This window comes from Amyelois transitella, chromosome 16 (genome assembly GCF_032362555.1).
Source record: "Amyelois transitella isolate CPQ chromosome 16, ilAmyTran1.1, whole genome shotgun sequence".
In the NCBI taxonomy this organism is placed as follows: Eukaryota; Metazoa; Arthropoda; class Insecta; order Lepidoptera; family Pyralidae; genus Amyelois; species Amyelois transitella.
In genome coordinates, this window is record NC_083519.1 from 8,001,539 (window position 1) to 8,020,220 (window position 18,682).

Consider the following 18,682-nt stretch of genomic DNA (forward strand, 5'->3'; position numbering starts at 1 on the left):
CATAGGCTACTTTTTATCCCAGAGTTCCCGCGGGATTGATAGGGTTTCCATGCGGACGAAGTCGCGGGCGGCCTCTAGTAATACTTAATTGGATAGGTCAGGTTATCATACGAAGCCATTCCCGCCAGACCTCCGCAACCTCTGCAAAGCAACCTAACCCTACTAAATGATAGTTATTCATACAATTGCCCGAATGTGCAAATTTCCTTACGATGTTTCCCCTCGCATTCTAATGAACCTCGGTTCACAAGCAAACTAATGTACGTATTAGTTTCGTCATTATGTCTCTTTTGCATATTGAAACGAAGATTACGTTTCTAATTGCAGCTTGTTTTAACCGAGCCTACAATCCTTTGTTCATTTCAAATATGTGGTGTAAATTTTAAACAGGAGCGTGTAGGGTTAAAAAAGTTTATAAATCACATTTTCAAAATGAAAAAAGAATACAATACATAATTTTGTGTTTGAAACTTGAAAGATTTAATATAGTATACTGCGATAAATCTCGAGTAGTCTTATATCCGATTTATATTACGCTGTTTTATATGCAAATAAGCATTTTATATACATCAACTAAATTTCAACAAACTATGAATACTATATCTGTATAAAAGTGGCTACGCCTATGTAAAATTCGGCGATTTATATATTTTTCTTGCGGCAACGAAAGAAGGTTGAGAAAAATGAGATGCAATGAGTGTCCTATGCCACTTTGTAAAAAAATACATCGCTTCTTTCTCGTAATTTGTACCACGGCTTTAATTAAATCAGAGTTCAATTCGCAGGAAGCCTAGCTTACTCCGTTAATGTTCCCGAGGGAGCGTGCTGTGACACCAAACTGCTGAGTCAGGAAGTGCGCACCCTAAACTTTAATCTTTGCCTCAAAAATATATCTGTAGAATAATTTTCTTAATGCTAAGCTGAAATTTCACCCCCCAAGATGAGTATCATCCACTCTATTTTATTATGAAAATCCGTCCGTTTAAATACAAGGTAGATATTTATACATACGTAGTAAAACAAAAATTTCTGTGTTAGTCACTTAACCGTGCACTTAAACTTAATTAGAATATAATCACGGCTTCGCCCACGTGGGAATTTCAGGAAATCCTCTCTTAGTGCACTCTTAGTTTTGGAGGAGTACGGGAACGAACATTGTGACACGAGCATTTTATATATAAGATTTATACATAATATGTGGTGTAACATGTATGTCAAAATTATTCATTTACCTTTAAATAGGACGGACGCATTTTTTGGGCCGTCTCAGTTTGGATGTAGATACTAAAACATATTTTTGTAAAGTCTCTTTCCAATCCATGTTTTAACTATACCAAAGCTTATGTCAATCCAATAGTTATTGTAAGAGGCGGTAAATAAAAGTTAAGTAGGGAAGTAAGAGTTGTTATTTTGTGACACTTGTCCAAATAAGTACAGACACTAAGTAGACACGCGTGTGACATATTATTGGACGTCTGAGTAACAAGCAACAAGCTTTTTTGTAAATTGAAAGCTGCCGATTTTAAAGATAAAGTTATAGATGAGGGAAATATGATTGTGGCGTATGTCTTTTGGGGTAATCAGAGCAAGTAGTCTGGGAAAGTCTTAAATACTTGAGGAATGGATGGTTTTATAATTGATTGAGGACTATTCAGTACATATTGTTATAATCTGTTAATAATACATACATAATTACGTCTTTAAATCTTGCTAGGTGCATAAAGCCAACAGTTTTGAAAGAATATAGAATTAAGATTAAAATAGTAACAGTTTGCTACACCATGACTTAAAAAGAATTCCAAGTTAATAAACCTATCCCTTAGTGGACTTTTACGATATCCATAGGAAAGAGATGGAGTTGTCCTATTCTTTTTTCTATTGATGCCGGGAATGCACGGCACATTAATTACTAAGTAACTAACTTATAAAAATCTGATTTTACCAACCTTTATGAAATAACTTGTTTTATCCTTTTTGTACCATGCTCTTCCAACGTTTCTATTACACACATAGTGACTAATAATATTAAAAAGAAACACTTTTTCATAATACTTACATGAACTGTCCTGTAATGGTCAAATTATACGTTTTACGTGCAAATACGAAGGACCTCTGATGGGGACAGATGGTAATGTATGTAGATGGATCGCTTAGATTACCATAAATAGACGATTATGGTAATCGGGGGGACATATCGTCGTGTACCAGGTATCAATGAATAAGTCGATTGACGTTTTCAGTAAGCCGAATAGTTATTATTTGGAAGAAACGATATTTAGATTTTTGTTTATCAGTTTTTTGTATTTTATTTATAAAATCTCTAAGTAAATAAATGTAAACAAGACCTTGGGCTATTAAAAAAAATAGAGTTCTGTTTGGCATTTGGATTAAAAACTCTTAAATATTATGTAATATCAGAAAATTTATAATTGTTACCTACTACAATAAAATTGCAGAACGAATTTATTGAAAGATATTTTTTATCTACCTATTACATGTACACTTAAAGCTATGAATCTTTTACCATTCAGTTAAAATCCTGCAAATTAGCACAGTTTTAAAATGAAATGTAATTAGAAACGAAGCCCCGACTCGTGGCCTTAGATAAACGACGAAGGTCAGGAATGATGACAGAACTCCCTGTATAAATTTAAATAACGCACCTTGTAGACAGAGAGGCGGCGGTTTAAGTCAATAAATTGTTTTTGTTTAAGAAAATGTCAAATGGAATGCTATTCCAATTTTAAATAACTATTTTATTACAACTTAATGTCAAATGAAATGCTATTCCAATTTTAAATAATATTTTTTTTTACAAAATAATGTCAAGAAAATTCAATTTTACTTTCAAGTATTTCTCATTTCGTTTATGCATAATGAGGTACTTCCTAGGCTTCAACCAGTATTTTTCCTTAACACTGTTTCTGTAAACAATCATGCTGACACCTTTGGCGTACACTTTTTCCTCTGTTATCAAATTACTAAAAATATTTTCACCATTTTGTTTACCATTTCAGAACGGCTACGATAACCAGAAGGCTGTAACTCGATAAAGTTAACTCAATCTCGCAGCGTAATGTTCTGATGACATTTAGATCGTGAAGTCGTTAGTGTTTAGGCTATTTTGTTTATGAGAGTTTCTTTGCAAATATTCGTAAAATATTTTGGTAAAATTAAGTCTGTTTTGTAATGATCTTGTACATTTAGATTTTCAAACAGCAAACCTCTTTTGTGGTTCAGATATTGACTGACTGTATATATCATTAAGGCATTTTCTTTTATATATCGATGTAAAAGGAAAGGATGTAAAATACCTGTCACTCATCACACAACTCTAAATCTCAAATTTTATATACTACTCTGTCAAGAAAGAAGCAGGAAAAGATCAATAATACACAAACTGTTTGTTATTCATCTAAATTTATTTTATCACCTTCAAAATATGCTCCTTTAGAAACGATACACTTACGCCAACGAATAATCCAATCATCAAAACATTTTTTAAACGCTGTTTCCGGAATTGAGGTCAGTTCTCGCCGCGAATTCTCTTTTATGTCTTCTACCGATTGAAAACGGGTGCCACGAAGTGTTAATTTGAGTTTACGAAAAAGAAAAAAGTCGGCTGGAGCCATATCTGGTGAATATGGTGGTTGCTCGATGGTATTTGTTGAGTGTTTGGTTAAAAATTCGTTCACAATGATGGCCTTGTGCGAAGGTGCATTATCATGGTGCAAAATCCAAGAATTTTCTTTCCACAAATCTGGCCTTTTTCGTCGGATTTGCTCTCTTAAACGCCGCATAACACTCAAATAATATTCCTTATTTACCGTTTGACCTTCCGGCAAGAATTCCGAGTGCACAACACCGCGATAGTCAAAGAAAACAGTCAACATGACTTTGACTTTTGAACGACTTTGGCGTGGTTTTTTCGGTTTCGGTTCAGTTGGAAGGCGCCACTCCGAAGCATGTTGACTAGTTTGCATGTCAAACTCGTAAACCCACGTCTCGTCACCAGTAACAATGCGTTTCATGAATGTTGGGTCGGAATTGACTCGTTCTAGCATGTCCTCAGCGACTCTCATGCGATTGAGTTTTTGAAAAAAATTCAGGTCTTTTGGGACTAGCCGAGCGGCAACATGTTTCATACCCAAATTATTAGTTAAAATGGTACGGATCGACTCGTGAGATACAGAAAGTTCGGTGGCTATCTCTCTCAAAGTTGAATGAGGATTTTCAGTCACTATTTCCTTCACTTTTGCGATGTTAACTTCAGTTGCAGACGTTGATGGCCTACCAGAGCGAGGCAAATATTCCATCACATCTCGACCGCTTTTGAACGCTTTGTACCACTCATAAGCACGAGTTTTTGATAAAGTCGATTCACCGTAAGCCTTCTGTAACATTTTCAGTGACTCCGAACACGATATTCCATTGGGAATGCAAAATTTAAGACAAACTCTTTGTTCGATGTTTTTATCCATTATGAAATTAGCAATACACACTAGATATGATATAACTAAAAATAGCACTGTATTTAATGTAAACAACAGATGCAACTCAAACTCCGCGCCAAAATGGAAAACAGTTGTGCCAATCTAACAACAACAAAAAAAACAAAAATTTGAATTTGGAACCATAAATAAATAATCCATTCCCGATACTTTTCTGACTGAATGTATATCTATGAGCACGGCATCGGATTTTCATAAACTATTGACTTTGTCTACCTACCCCTTTAGGAAAAAAAACATGATACTTTAATATGTAAAACAAATTCACCGACTTTTTACGAGTACATTACCATACGCTACAAAGCGCTAATCAACACTGTGCAAAATAAAGCAGCATTCCCAGTCTTAATCTTATATTCGATAAAAGATATTCACAGATCTTCATCTACCACGTAAGTAGCTTGACTTGGAGACACTCCATTTAGTATGACAGCGGTTTCTTGATTGTTTTAATGAACTTTCTTCGCTATTATGCGTGCACAGTTTACCCACTTCGAAAATGTCGCTGTCTCATTATGAATTTAATCAAACCATTATTTTGTGTGTTCGTTTACAACTTTATGAAGCAATCGTGTATGTGTTTAAATCAATTAAAGATTTTATGTCTATGTGTTTTGGTTTCATAACGTCTTTAAACGTGAGAGATATTATAAGATACATACTGAAATAACCTACATATATTAAGGCATCCTAAATGTGAACATGGCTTTTATGTGCTTCCGAGACTGCTGGCTCTGTCTTCCCCGTGAGGGATAATGACCTGAGTTTTTTTTACAATTAAATTAGTAACATAGTATTTCTTAGTGTGTCATAAAAGTATTTAAAATTTTTAAGCTTTCGAGCGACAAGTAGAATAGACACTAAATATTACAAAGGCAAACCTAACAGCGTAGCTAAGCTCCACTATGCAAACCAACCTAAATCCTAGAATATAATGCCACAGTTATATTACAAAGTAGGTCGTATTGTATAGACTAAGCCATGTATAAAGTATTAATGCAAACATATTTATCCCGTACGGGGTAGATAGAGCCAACAGTCTCGCAATGACTGAATGGCCACGTTGAACGATAGAATTGAGATTCAAATAGTGACAGGTTGCTAGCTCATCGCTTTAAAGAATTAACCCAAGTTTATAAGCACTAAGTCGTAAAATATAAAACTTACAAAGTTTGCAATAAATATTTTTAATACGATAAAAAAAATGTTTGACTTATACAATTTGAGTAGGTCTTACATTTACGGGTCGTATACTGAACTAGAAAAAAAATATGCAACAAATTCGGATGAACTACATTATATCAGTCTTATCTTTCCCAACTGAAATAGCTAAAACTGTCTTATTATAATGCAATTTTATTGCCAATTAATTACTTCGACGCCCGACACCAAACACAGCAGGTAATCAATAAGTACTTATGGTTCGATACTGAAGGAAACACTTCACATTTATAGCAAACCACCTACCCACATACAAAAACCTTCGCAAAGCTACCTCTAGAAAGAGATGGACTATTTCTAAACTTTTCTGCCGGCAGCTTAATAGCTTAGTCTCCATCACAACCTACTCTATGGTCAAACCAGGATTTTGGCACAAGTTGAAATCCGTATTTGTTTTGGCGCATACAAAGCTGATTTGTGAGATGAACAAAGAAAACCACACAAGTTTAACAGAAGTTAGTGTGGCTTCCTCTTACTGGTAGTTTGGTCCCTTTGTAGTCTATCCATGCATGAGAATTCAGTGCTAATTTGGGTCATGTTATACGTCACGGTGATTTAGTTTTATTTCTTCAAAGTGAAGCAAGTTTAGTAAGTTTTGCATGATTGAGGAACATTCTGAGAAATAAAGGATATATAGGGAAGGAGTTTGATACAATGAGGCTCTACCAAACAACCAATGTTTATAATTAAAGTTAGAAGTAACTTAGACACTGATGGGTGAGATGCAAAACCACAATGTTGCCGGAAATTTGAAGTTATAATAATAAAAAATGTAGGTTGTGTAAATTGGAAACAATATTTTATACATTCCCTTAATTGACAAAACTAACATACATAGATAGAAAAATATATGAATTAGAAAAATGCATGTTACCTTTACCTAGTCAAAGCCATGTATTTATTCTTGAGAAGTATAGGAAAGAACTATTTTGATACTTCCATGAAAAAGAGAAAACACGTTATTATTTTACACTATACTAATCCTATATTATAAGTAAAATCCTATCTTCATATAACTTTTTGAAGTAGGAAAATGATGTTCATATCTTTTTTGTTCCAGATTATGAAGTCTCGACACCGGGACGTCGTTCTGGCGCGATGTGGAGTGTGGGCTTATATCTTCTCTCGCAGATAGTCCTGTGTCAATTTTCTACTGGTATGTTCTAATCTTATATGAAAATCTTTTTGAACGAACTTTCTTATCGTGTGTTCAGACTTCAGAAGCTAGTTTTGTTTTTGTTTCTAGCTTTTGTGAAAGAACGTGTGTGACTACACTGCACGAGAGTGGCACAGTTTTAGTATTTTTTAAATTAATGTAATGCAAAAAGAGAGTATTTTAGCTACTTAGAGTTTTTTTTTTAATAAACCACTTCACACTGATTAATTAATTGATTGAAAACTGTTTGACATACTAGTTTCTGGGATATATGGGGGATCATCAAAACAAGATTTATCCGCATTTCACACAGAAAAATGTTGAGTTTATGATTCAAAACAAAGTTGGTTGAACTATCGACATTAATTTAAATAATATATATTTTAATAGTAAGCCGTTACCAAGAAATGTATCTTTTCTTAATATCATCTTGATCACTCATTACCTACACAGATACATAAGTTGGTTCTTTTCTGCAGAAAACCCAACACAACCGACCGAAGAAGACAGGACAGTGACGTCATTCTACGCGCTCAGTACTGGCATCGCCCCCGCTCCTGTCATGTTAAAACTGGGAAATTCCACCATCGACAGCACCAAATCCTTCAAAGTACCACAGCCTTCGGAACCCACGGGGACCCAAACAACCCCTGGGTACCCTAAAGTCATAGTACCACATGTGGTTTCAGTAAAGAATACGTATTTTGACCACGATAGGAAGTATGGCCCTACCTTTGAGGACACGCCTGAAGGGAACATTACTAGGACTAAAGTACAATTAGGAGACAACGCGTTTTTGAATTGCAGAATCACGCTGCTTAGGGATAAAACGGTAAGTTTTATTTAAAATCTACATAATTAAGTATTAAAAAAGTCACGTATTTTTCCCGGAGGTGTATGCAGAGACTAAATTTTTCCGCTTGCCACGTATCCTACGTAATTTTTTCGCTTTGTCCACATCCATAACTCTTACTTGGAACCTCGTCGTTTTAGAGTAGGCACGAACTCTTGACAAATTAAGAATAATTAAATTACTGTGTAATAATAATAATAATTAACCAAACTTATTTTTTTTTTACTGTCAAACGTGAGCTATCTAGGAATAAATTTTAATTTCATATAGTCTTTAAATAGAACTTCGTTATGAACTAGTTCAGGTCCATTGAATTACTAGAAAAACACCTCGTTTCAAACTTTTCCACTTCCTTTGAGTTATTTTAGAATTCACAATAAATTTTCGATAACTGGATACTTCGAACAAGAGAAGTTTTGCCTACAAATTGTTTCTTCCTTTCTTTTCAAAAAGTAGCAGGTATTTTTCTTTAAAGAAAGTCAACAGTTAAAAATTAAACTTTTTATTTTTGGTTTACTTTTGGAGAACAAAAGTTATTTACTGAAATCTCGAATAATTTAGAGAACAAAAGTTACTTACTGAAATCTGAAATGGTAACTATGAGGGTTGTAGTAGCAATTTCTTTTTTTCTAACGAGAAAATTATTACAAAAGATATTTTGGCTTTACCATTTTTCTTTGAATAGAATTCAAGGTAACTTGATTTGATATTTTTTAAATACAATAATTGCAAAGTTAGGTAATCTTTGAAAAAAACTTCAAAGCAAGATTTACGCTTCTGTGACGCAGAAGAAATGTTCTTGTTTCTAAACCATTTTAATCCATGTTTTATTTATTATATTTTGCTGATTGGACTAGGTTTGGGATAAATATACACATAATATCCATATATGTTCATACAAATAAATTATTTAAAATACATAAAACTTTAACAAAAACTCTTTAAACGTAAATGACATTATCAGTTATCTGAATGTACAAATTCTCAAGATCAAATTGGGTTGTCTCAAGATTAATACTCAAAAAAGAAAGAAAACTAATTTATTAGGACAATCACATCAATAAAGAATACACAAAAATGTATTTAACCTAATAATGTGAATGCCGTAGGTCCGAGCTAAGTGGTACACTGAACACATTTACGTTGTGTACATATATACATACATATGGGCACGTCTATATCCCTTGCGGGGTAGACAGAGCCAACAGACTTGAAAAGACTGAATGACCACGTTCAGCTTAATTATAGAATTGAGATTACGTTGTGTTTCTGGATGAAAGAGCAATTCTTTTTTTGTTGATCAAATTCTTCTCCTTTTATTTTCATCATCGTTCTCCTGCCGCTTGACCTAATTGCATTTTCCCTTTCACCTATAACAATAATCGTCTTATAGTAAACCCGTCTACCAAGGCTATGCCATCACTTAACAATCTCATACCCCCTTTGATACTCCAGCCGTAGTTACGAAACTTCAAGTCATCCAATTTTCTATACAAAGTTTCTCACCACTTCCGCGCCGATTAATAGAGTAATGACGATAAGAGTGGTTGAAAATTTGCTAATGGTCGCCTTTGTTACATTCCTGTAATGGCTGGCATAACGGCTGGAGGGGTAATTGCCGTTGTTAGGAATCTGTTAACGGGTTATTCAAATCATGTTATTGTTCTACAAATTGCTTTGTAAAAGTGTAAGGAATTTTAAGTTGAGGTGAAGTCCCCTCTTAAGAAAGGTGAAGAGACAGTGTTGCTAAGTATACAATGTCTTATTCCCAAGGGTGTCGTAAGAGGCGACTAAAAGTTTAAGCACTTAAAGTAACAACTATGAACCAAGATAGGTTACGTTCATTTATTACTACTAAAAAGATCTCGCAGCCCAGTGAGGTGTGTCTTCGTGTTTCTGACATATCCATCATGTAATCGGACCCTGGACGTACACAAATCTTGCATCTTGTCTCTGAAGAAGGGCCAAGGTGCCAAGGTACCTCGCTACCTGCGCTGATTATGATCCTGGAATGGGCTTAACGTCTAAAATGTGATTAATCGAGTTTATAAACGAAACGACACCCTATTTCTTACTTTTGCAAACTTTGCGGGGACGTAAACCTTACCCATATTGAATCGTGCTTACACATTTCTCTCGCCGTAAGAGACTATAATTATACGAGATATGTCAAATATCTGCAGTGCTGCAGTGTAGTTTGTTCCGCCGCTTCTTCTACACATGCGCTTTGGAAGCGGTAGTAGTTATAATTAGATTTAAACAATGTGACGTCAATAAGTGATACCTTGTATCCGATTTTGAAAATAAGTCTACTTTGGAAGCGGTAGTAGTTATAATTAGATTTAAGCGATGTGACGTCAATAAGTGATAACTTGTATCCGATTTTGAAAATAAATCTATTCTATTCTATCATCATCTCCTAGGTATCATGGGTCCGCCGGAGAGGGCGAGACGATATGCCCGAACTTCTCACAGTGGGGACCGTGACGTATGCAGCTGACAATCGCATGACCGTCGCCAACCGATACCCTGGCAACTGGAGGCTCCTCATCAAGGAGGTGAAACCTGAAGACGAGGGGGTCTACGAGTGCCAAATATCCACACACCCGCCTAGGGTCAGCAGGACTTATTTGCATGTTAATAGTAAGTATTTTGTTTTGTGTACTGATAACGAACCTGAATTTCAATGTAATCAGCTAATCTTGGCTTGCGACTGACGGCTGTGTGTACCCCGTAAGGTATAAAGATGTTTTGTGTATGTAAGTACAAGTACCGCTTATATTTGTATTGGTTAGCCATGTGTGAAATATAGGTATTTGGCAATCCCCGATCATAATTTTAATGACAGACATTGTTTGAAGCACGAAAAACGAATTACATGATGTTTTTATTATTTTATACATAAACAAAACGTATCCCAATACACTCAAATGTAATATAATATTTTAACCGCAGTATCAACAATATTTCAGTAAAAAATCCTTTATAAATCTGAGAGCCAAATCATATAACGTTTCTCATTATTAAAAGCACTCGCGCAGTTTCATAAAAGAAAATACTTTCTTGAGTGAAAAATAAAATTTGTCTTTAATCTCCGACTTGAAATATAATAAAAATGCTCTAATTGAGTCTTCGTCAGCGTCTTTACTAATCTAAATTCTGAGTCAGAAGCTTTAGTATTCAAAATCCTATTTGAATGAGTCAAATCATCGACGCGATAGATAAAGTAGTAACTGACATTTACATAGAAATATAAGTGTCCGAGGGTGGCTTCGACGAGAGAAAATAAAATAATGGGGGCAGTATTTTATTTTGCCATTTCGCATAGTTTTGCCTTTGTATTTATGTACCGAAAATTGTATGGGAACAATCCTTAATTTCAAAATGACTCCAAGGAATGGACAAATGTACCTGCAAACTTATTTTTGCATTATTAACTCAGTTGGGTGAAGCGACCATATTAGCATATAGGTAAAGAAATACAAAGACATATCACCCACTTCATGATTTGATAAATTTTAATGACTAACTGTACGGATTACAACATATCACGTCATGGGTAGATACGAAATAGACCGTTATAAAAAAGCCTTGTTGTAGTAAATTCAATTTAAGTTGATATAAAAAGTCTAGTCCGGATTTTTTTTTTACTTTTAATTTTTTTTTAATTATTTATATCTTTACAGCGCCTCAAGTCAACGTGGTTGACGAAGCCGGGGAGCCACTCTCCGAGAAGTATTACGAGGCTGAATCAACCCTCGCGCTGGTCTGCAGGGCCAGGCATGTGGAGACTCCCGCAGTTCTCACGTGGCTTCACGAGGGTAGAGCCCTGAACGCTGATACCACTAGGGGAGGAATCAGGTAATTCTTGAAAAGTAACACGGAGCTGAATCAACCTTGGCCGTGGTCTGCAGGCCAGGCATGTAATGACTCCTTTGGCAATGCTGAAACCACTTATTGGAGAAATCAGACAATCCTACATTATTAATGAAAGTATTGCACTAAAGAATCGAATCTTTAAAAAAAAAATATGACTATTCGTAAGCCATCAAGTGTTTTCGAGCTCCGAAGAAACCACATTTGCTGTCTCTATCGTATTGTGCGGAATGAAAGAGATAGGAACAGTAGAATAAAGCGGCTGGTTCAGTCAACTTTGGTCTTAACCTGCAAAGCCAGGAGTGTGGAGACAAACTTAAGAAAAATCTTATGATAGCGTGTGTTAAATAGAGTTAACAAAGGAAGCAAAGAACACAACATAAACATTAAACATCCACAACTCACAAAAGACAAACATAAACTATAACTTTTTACATAATAACCGTTTATACGTAACACTGAAAAATAACATCATTAAGTATAATTTGTAGCGTGATGTTGTCACAAAATAAAATTACTACAAACACTTACTATGAAATAATTGGATGAGACTAACTCTTATGGTCTAACTATATGGTAGTAATCCATGGTCGAAAGCCGGGTTCCTCACCAAAGTGGTAAGATTACAAAAAAAAAGACATAAATTTTAATTCATAAACAAAATCTCTTACCTATTATTATCTGACCCCAAATTCTCCCTTTCTGGTCTCTCTATATTTTATAAAGTCGTTCAATTAAATGAGCTATCATCAGCTAGTGTGAATGACTGGGTTTGATGGGCGTTCTATAGCCGTCCTAATTACAATAATAGTTGGTAATTTTCTTACAAAGTCACTAATAGAATTTTATTACTTTTCGGATTGACTCATTCATTCAACCATCTTTTTTAAGTATTTCATTTAAGTATGTACGAGTATTAGTTTTATAATTAATAAACATTTCAATATTCGTAATGAATGCCTTTGAACTAAATGATCTGAAATGTGATCCCTTTTAAAGTCAAGTAATTTAACATTTTCGGATTGACGGATTCACATCTATGTATATCCCTTACGGGGTAGATAGAGCTTATACTATTTTCAAGGTTGAAAGGTCACGTTCAGCTACACGGTTTTATGATAAAATTGAGAATTCATTAGCGACAGTTTGCTAGCACATCACCTTAAAAAGAATGCCAAGTTTATAAGCCAATACTTTAGTCGCCTATTACGACATCCATGGGAAAGAGTTCCTATACATATATTTCTTTTTTTTAATTGGTGCCGGGAACCACACGGTTTTAAGCATGTTAATACATGCTAGAAATAGACGCGCTGTTGTGTTTTCGTTTTGCAAAATATTGGAGGCGGCCAAAAAAACAGATGTTTACTAAGCAAGTTATTTTCTGAAAATTTCACATTTCGATCGTGCACTATAAATAAATATATACGGGACAAATTACACAGATTGAGTTAGCCTCGAAGTAAGTTCGAGACTTGTATTACGAGATACTAACTCAACGATACTATATTTTTATAATAAATACTTATATAGATAAACATCCAAGACCCAGGCCAATCGGAGAAAGTTCGTTTCTCATCATGCCCTGGCCGGGATTCGAACCTGGGACCCCCGGTGTCACAGACTACCGCTGCGCCACAGAGGCCGTCAACTATAGTTACAACTATAGTTTCAGGGTTCAATTAATACAGCGAATGGTTTATGCTAATTACTTATAATATCTATAAACACACCTTCACTTCAAACCACAGTGTAATAAACTGTTTAAAAAAGTCTACAAAATGAGAGAAACTCCACAAAGTAATAAACGTCACACACATTATAATATATATTTGTTCCAGAAGTTTCCCATGTTGATACTCGATAAGTTGGCAACTTACACACGTGTTAAAGTTACTAACTTAGTTGCACGATTCATGTCACATTGTAACTTAATACAAAAGAAACAACTCGTTAAATGTTCAATAATTTTACCTTGAGAATTTAAAAGAGAAATTTCACATGCATGTTTTTAAAGCATGTAAGGTTAACTTTCCTATAATATAAACTTAAATAAACATCTTTCATTCATTCATATAATCACGTCTTTATTCCTTGCGGGGTAGACAGAGTCAGCAAATTTGAAAGACTCGTTGGACACGTTGAGCTATTTGGCTTAATGATAGAATAGAATCCCAAGTCTGCAAGCCTATCCCTTAGTCGCCTTTTACGACATCCATGGTAAAGAGATGGAGTGGTAAAGGACCTTTTTTGTATTCGTGCCGGTAAACGCACGGCACGGTGAAGTGCACAACATGACATTTCCACTGCTTCGAATTATTACTTCTTATATAACAATAAAATTCATTTCGCAGCGTGAAGACAGAACAAGTGGCTGGTGGAGCTGACAGCCTGCTGCGGTTGGCTCGTGTGAACAGCAGCGACGCGGGCAATTACACGTGCGCAGTCAGAGGGGCAAGGTCCCATACCGTGTCTGTTCATGTGCTCAATGGTAAGAGAATATGCTATATTAACTATCTATCTATACATACATATAGTCACGTCTATATCCCTTACGTAGACTGAGCCAATAGTCCCGAAAAGACTGAATGACCACGTTCAGCTGCTCGGCTTAATGATGGAATTGAGATCCAAACAGTGACAGGTTGCTAGCCCATCGCCTAAAAAAAGGATCGCAGTTTTATAAGCCCTTAGTCGCCTTTTACGACATCCATGTGAAAGAGATGGAGTGGTCCTATTCTTTTTTGTATTGGTGCCGGGAACCACACGGCACTTGAGCAGCGAACAATCTCCTTTTCGACCTCGAAAACAGCAGCAGAACTATTTGAATCGCAATTCTATCATCTGGCTTAACAGCTGAACGTGGAATATCAGTCTTTCAAGACTGCTGATTCTGTCAACCCCGCAAGGGATAAAGACGTGATGATATATATGTATGTAAGAGGGGCAAGGTCTCTCAATGGTAAGAAATTAAGCTATATTATATTTTGACAGTGTGGACTAAGGTCATATTTTATACCAGAATAGTAAATGACGCCGAGTGAAATGGAGGAAGTGTAAGAAAGCATGAGATTGCGTCATTTATTGCTAAAGTCTAGATTGATATCGCTCGCTCGTCGCCGCAGTGGTATATCCTATCATTTCAAAGGTAAGTATGACTTTTCTCAACACCAACTAAATAATTCTGACATCGATAAACTTATAAATTCAGTTGTTGTTCAAAATTAAAAACAAAAATTTTCTAAGAACCCTTTCCATTAATACATCATAAAAACATTTTTCTAGACTTATAAAACATGGTGTACGAAAACTAAATTAATATGAATTGAAATCAAGACGAAAATTCAATTAAGGTTTAGGCCAAGTGAATTGAGTCAAATAACATTTTAGGACAATTCAATCAATCACGAAAAGTCAATTAACCCGCGGACGTCAATTCCGATTTCGTCCTAGGCTCTAAATATATTAGGTTCAAACTGAGTTCAAAGAGAGAATCAGTATAAGGCTTTTTTCATACCGGGTTAGTTGAGTTTAGTTTATTTTATTTATGTCTGTATCTAATTATTTATTATAAAATATAGTATCGTTGAAAAGTATATCTTGCACAAGTCTTGAACTTACTTTGAGGCTAACTTAATCTATGTAATTTATTCCGTATATATTTATTTATTAATCATACGAGTAAAAATGTATTTATTAAGTCAAAATGAGTTTTAATAAATGGGACTTTTAAAACCATGTTTTTTTCTTATGAATTAATAGGCGTTTGTTTTAAAAAAATATATATTTTCTATAAATATTTTGCAGATGGGTTCTATTACTTGATCAGTAGGTACCTATTATTTTGTAAGTAAACAAGTTACTCAAAATACGACTTAATTTTAGGTTAACTCAATGTTTTTACCTCTTTTGTTATTTATTTTTATAAGACGGTAGAGAGAGTATTTTAAAGAAAACGCCCGGTATGTAAACACCCTTAACCCAATAAAAAGAATGAAAAAACAATTTTGTGGTAGAGGGGACTTCTAAATTGGATAAACGTCCCTTAACCGGGATAAGGTGAGTCTTGACACATGTCTATCAGCAGTTCGCACCCCGGGCACGTATAGTCAACCTAATATCAAGTTACCTGGCATGGAACTCTATGATGACGTAATAGAGGCGAATTTGCCGTGAATTTGGATAGGTTCGTATGCTGTTGTACGATACCAATATGTACTGCATGTAGCGACAAATACTTTATCTAGAATAACAGACATGTCACGTTTCGTTCGATATGATTTAGTGGGGTAATATTTTATTATTTTATACCAGTCTTTTGTTTTACTTGAGTAAGAAGTGTGTTTTATTACAGTGTAAAGACGTATACACGCTTATGCTTGAAATTTATGTGAAGGATTTTAACGCTTTAAGGTTTGGAAATAATAGTGTAATACATTCGACGAAGTTTCCGTAAGGAAAAATTATTGTCTAAAATGTACCCCTAAGCTTAAAAGATTGCGAAAATACTCTACGATGACAGAAGCAATGAAAAAAGAACATACGTCAGTTTTATTATTAAAATATAAATCAATCGAAATCTCTAAATTAATTTCGTACTACGAAATGTCCAATCTAATTCCTTGAGTCATTATTAAGATGTTTCAAGTTGAAAATTTCCACATGTAACTTTATGAGCAAGTAGGCCAAAGCAGTTAAACTTGAACGTCATTTAAACTCGAACCAATTACCCTAACAAACGGTTATAATAAACTGTGAAACTGGCCCAATAAATTGACTTCAGGCAAAAATTAATATTTTACTCTATTAGCGAAACAATGTTCATAATTCATCTAAAACTCTTTCGAATAATTTCGTTACAACTTTGGCGGTTATTAAATGTAGCTTTGTAATTTAGATTACTGGGGAATATCCAAACTTTAACAGTTTTTGCTTACAAAGAGCGAAATTAAATATTGGAAAAGGAGCTTACTTTTTTAGGTTACAGCCTACGCAGAATCGAAAGGCAAAATTTAAAAGAATATAAAAAAAACTAGCTTTCAATTAAAACATTTTTATAACAAATCCTGTACTGAGAAAATTATAATCGGAATTAATTTGTTCGGAGAGATAAAAAATAAGCTTTTGGGTCCAAATACCTTTTAATATCCATAATACTACTAAGTTATATAAAATATATGTAGGTTGAAAGCCTGTTTATTTACATAACATATCTATGCAATCATATTTTAGATATCTATATTCTACTATATTTACTTATCTCAAAGCTTGTGACTAGAGTTGCCAACTTTTCCTGAGAAGACCAAAAGCATATTAAGTATCCAGGCCTTCACGTAGGTAAACACCCGGATTTTGGTCATGGTGACCACGAAAAAATACCTCATTTAAGAATTCCCTAGAAAAAAAGAAAAGTGAGGTTGGCATTTTCCTTCCAGATTTCCGATCTACATAGTCGTGTGTTTTTTTTTCGTTGAAGAAAAGTAATTACTGCCGACGTCAAAAAAGAAAGCTCATTAAGGTTGTCCCTAGAAAAAAGGAATGAGGTTGGTATTACCGCCCGGCTTTCTGATCAACATAATTGGCAACCCTATTTGTCACTGATAAAAGATTCTTAGCATAAAGTTCAACTAATGTCACTTTGGCGCACTTTACGTTAGTGTGTAATCACATAAAGGCCTATTCATAAAAAGGTAATGTTTGAAGGAACGCCTAAGACCGACAATCTGCTATAAAAAAGATTGGACAAGTTTCTGTGACAAATGACGGTAGAAGTTCTCAACGAATCCCTTCTAACCGAAAACCGGTAAAAGTTTGGAAATGTGCCTGAAATTACCATTAATTTTTCTTGTGGATGGATAGAAGTGGATATTAATGTTAGTCATCATTCAGGCATAGGTATTATCTATTTTATTCTCTCTTCCTCTTGTCGTTACTTCCGGTTACATCCTCACCTCTCTGGAGTGGAGCCTAGGGTGCGTTTAGGAACATGATCCTGGATTGGGAAATGTCAGTCACTTTTGCGAACATGCAGGGGAACCTAACCTATATTTGATAGCGGTTATTTATCCAGTTCTTCAGTCCAGTTCACGATATATTTCCTCCTTAAAATCTCTTACTGTGCCGAATACTACACACCAAAAAAGTGTACCCAAAAATAATATGATTCTTATATTTACAGAAACCTGAAATAATAACAATTTATAATATTAATTATTATTCTTGTACCGAAACAGAGTTAAGCACTTATAAAGCTACTTAACAACACAAATATAATTGGAGGAAAACATAAAGGTCGACTTATGTATTTACAAAGTATCTTCAATATTATCTTAACAATATCACTAATTGGCCTATTATTTTGTTTCAGAGAGCCTGGCGGAGCTCCACGCGGGGACCCAATCAATTCAGCCTACATCAAAAATAACGGTTATAACGTTATTAGTAGTGTTAATTGTAACGGAGCAACCGTTATTCAAAACTGTGATTGTATTCGCAGCATTAGCGTGTACGGTGTTGGCCCAAGGCCTAAGATTTGATCGTGTGTTGGTACTATTACCTACGTGATATATTAGGTTACGTATATACTTGAGTTTGATTTAAAGAGACAATTATAAATAGTTACTAATAAAATTTCATTGTATATTTTGGTAGTTTTATTTACTACTGCCGTACCGTGCAGTTCCCGGCACCAATAGAAAAAACTATAGGACCACTCCATCACTTTCCCGTGGATGTCGTAAAGGCGACTAAGGGATAGGCTAATAAACTTGGGATTATTTTAGGCGACGGGCAAGCAACCGATCACTTTATATGAACTTCAATTCTATCAGAAAGCCAAACAGCTGAACGTGGCCTTTCAGTATTTTCAAGACTGTTGGCTCTGTCTACCCCGCAAGGGATATAGTCGTGATTATATGTATGTGTTTACTACTACTTAGCTTTGGAAATTTAAATACTAAATATGTCGAAGAAAATATTATGCCGATTCTTTTACACTTCCGCTCTGGAAGCGGTTTGTAGCATATTTACATGCCGCATGTTTTCCCCCAAATTAGAGAAGTGTCC

General features: G+C 34.9%; 1 protein-coding gene across 1 annotated transcript in view; it reads left to right on the top strand.

Annotated features, from left to right (window-relative positions):
* LOC106129557 (uncharacterized) overlaps nucleotides 1–18,183 on the top strand; it is an 86,045-nt gene extending 67,862 nt beyond the window's left edge. The window contains exons 2-7 of the mRNA XM_013328154.2: nucleotides 6,793–6,888; nucleotides 7,368–7,720; nucleotides 10,165–10,384; nucleotides 11,428–11,602; nucleotides 13,972–14,108; nucleotides 17,985–18,183. Of these exons, the coding sequence (XP_013183608.2) occupies nucleotides 6,831–6,888; nucleotides 7,368–7,720; nucleotides 10,165–10,384; nucleotides 11,428–11,602; nucleotides 13,972–14,108; nucleotides 17,985–18,181 (1,140 nt within the window). The 5' untranslated portion in view covers nucleotides 6,793–6,830 and the 3' untranslated portion in view covers nucleotides 18,182–18,183. The remainder of the gene's footprint in view (nucleotides 1–6,792; nucleotides 6,889–7,367; nucleotides 7,721–10,164; nucleotides 10,385–11,427; nucleotides 11,603–13,971; nucleotides 14,109–17,984) is intronic.
* The last annotated feature ends 499 nt before the right edge of the window (nucleotides 18,184–18,682 follow it).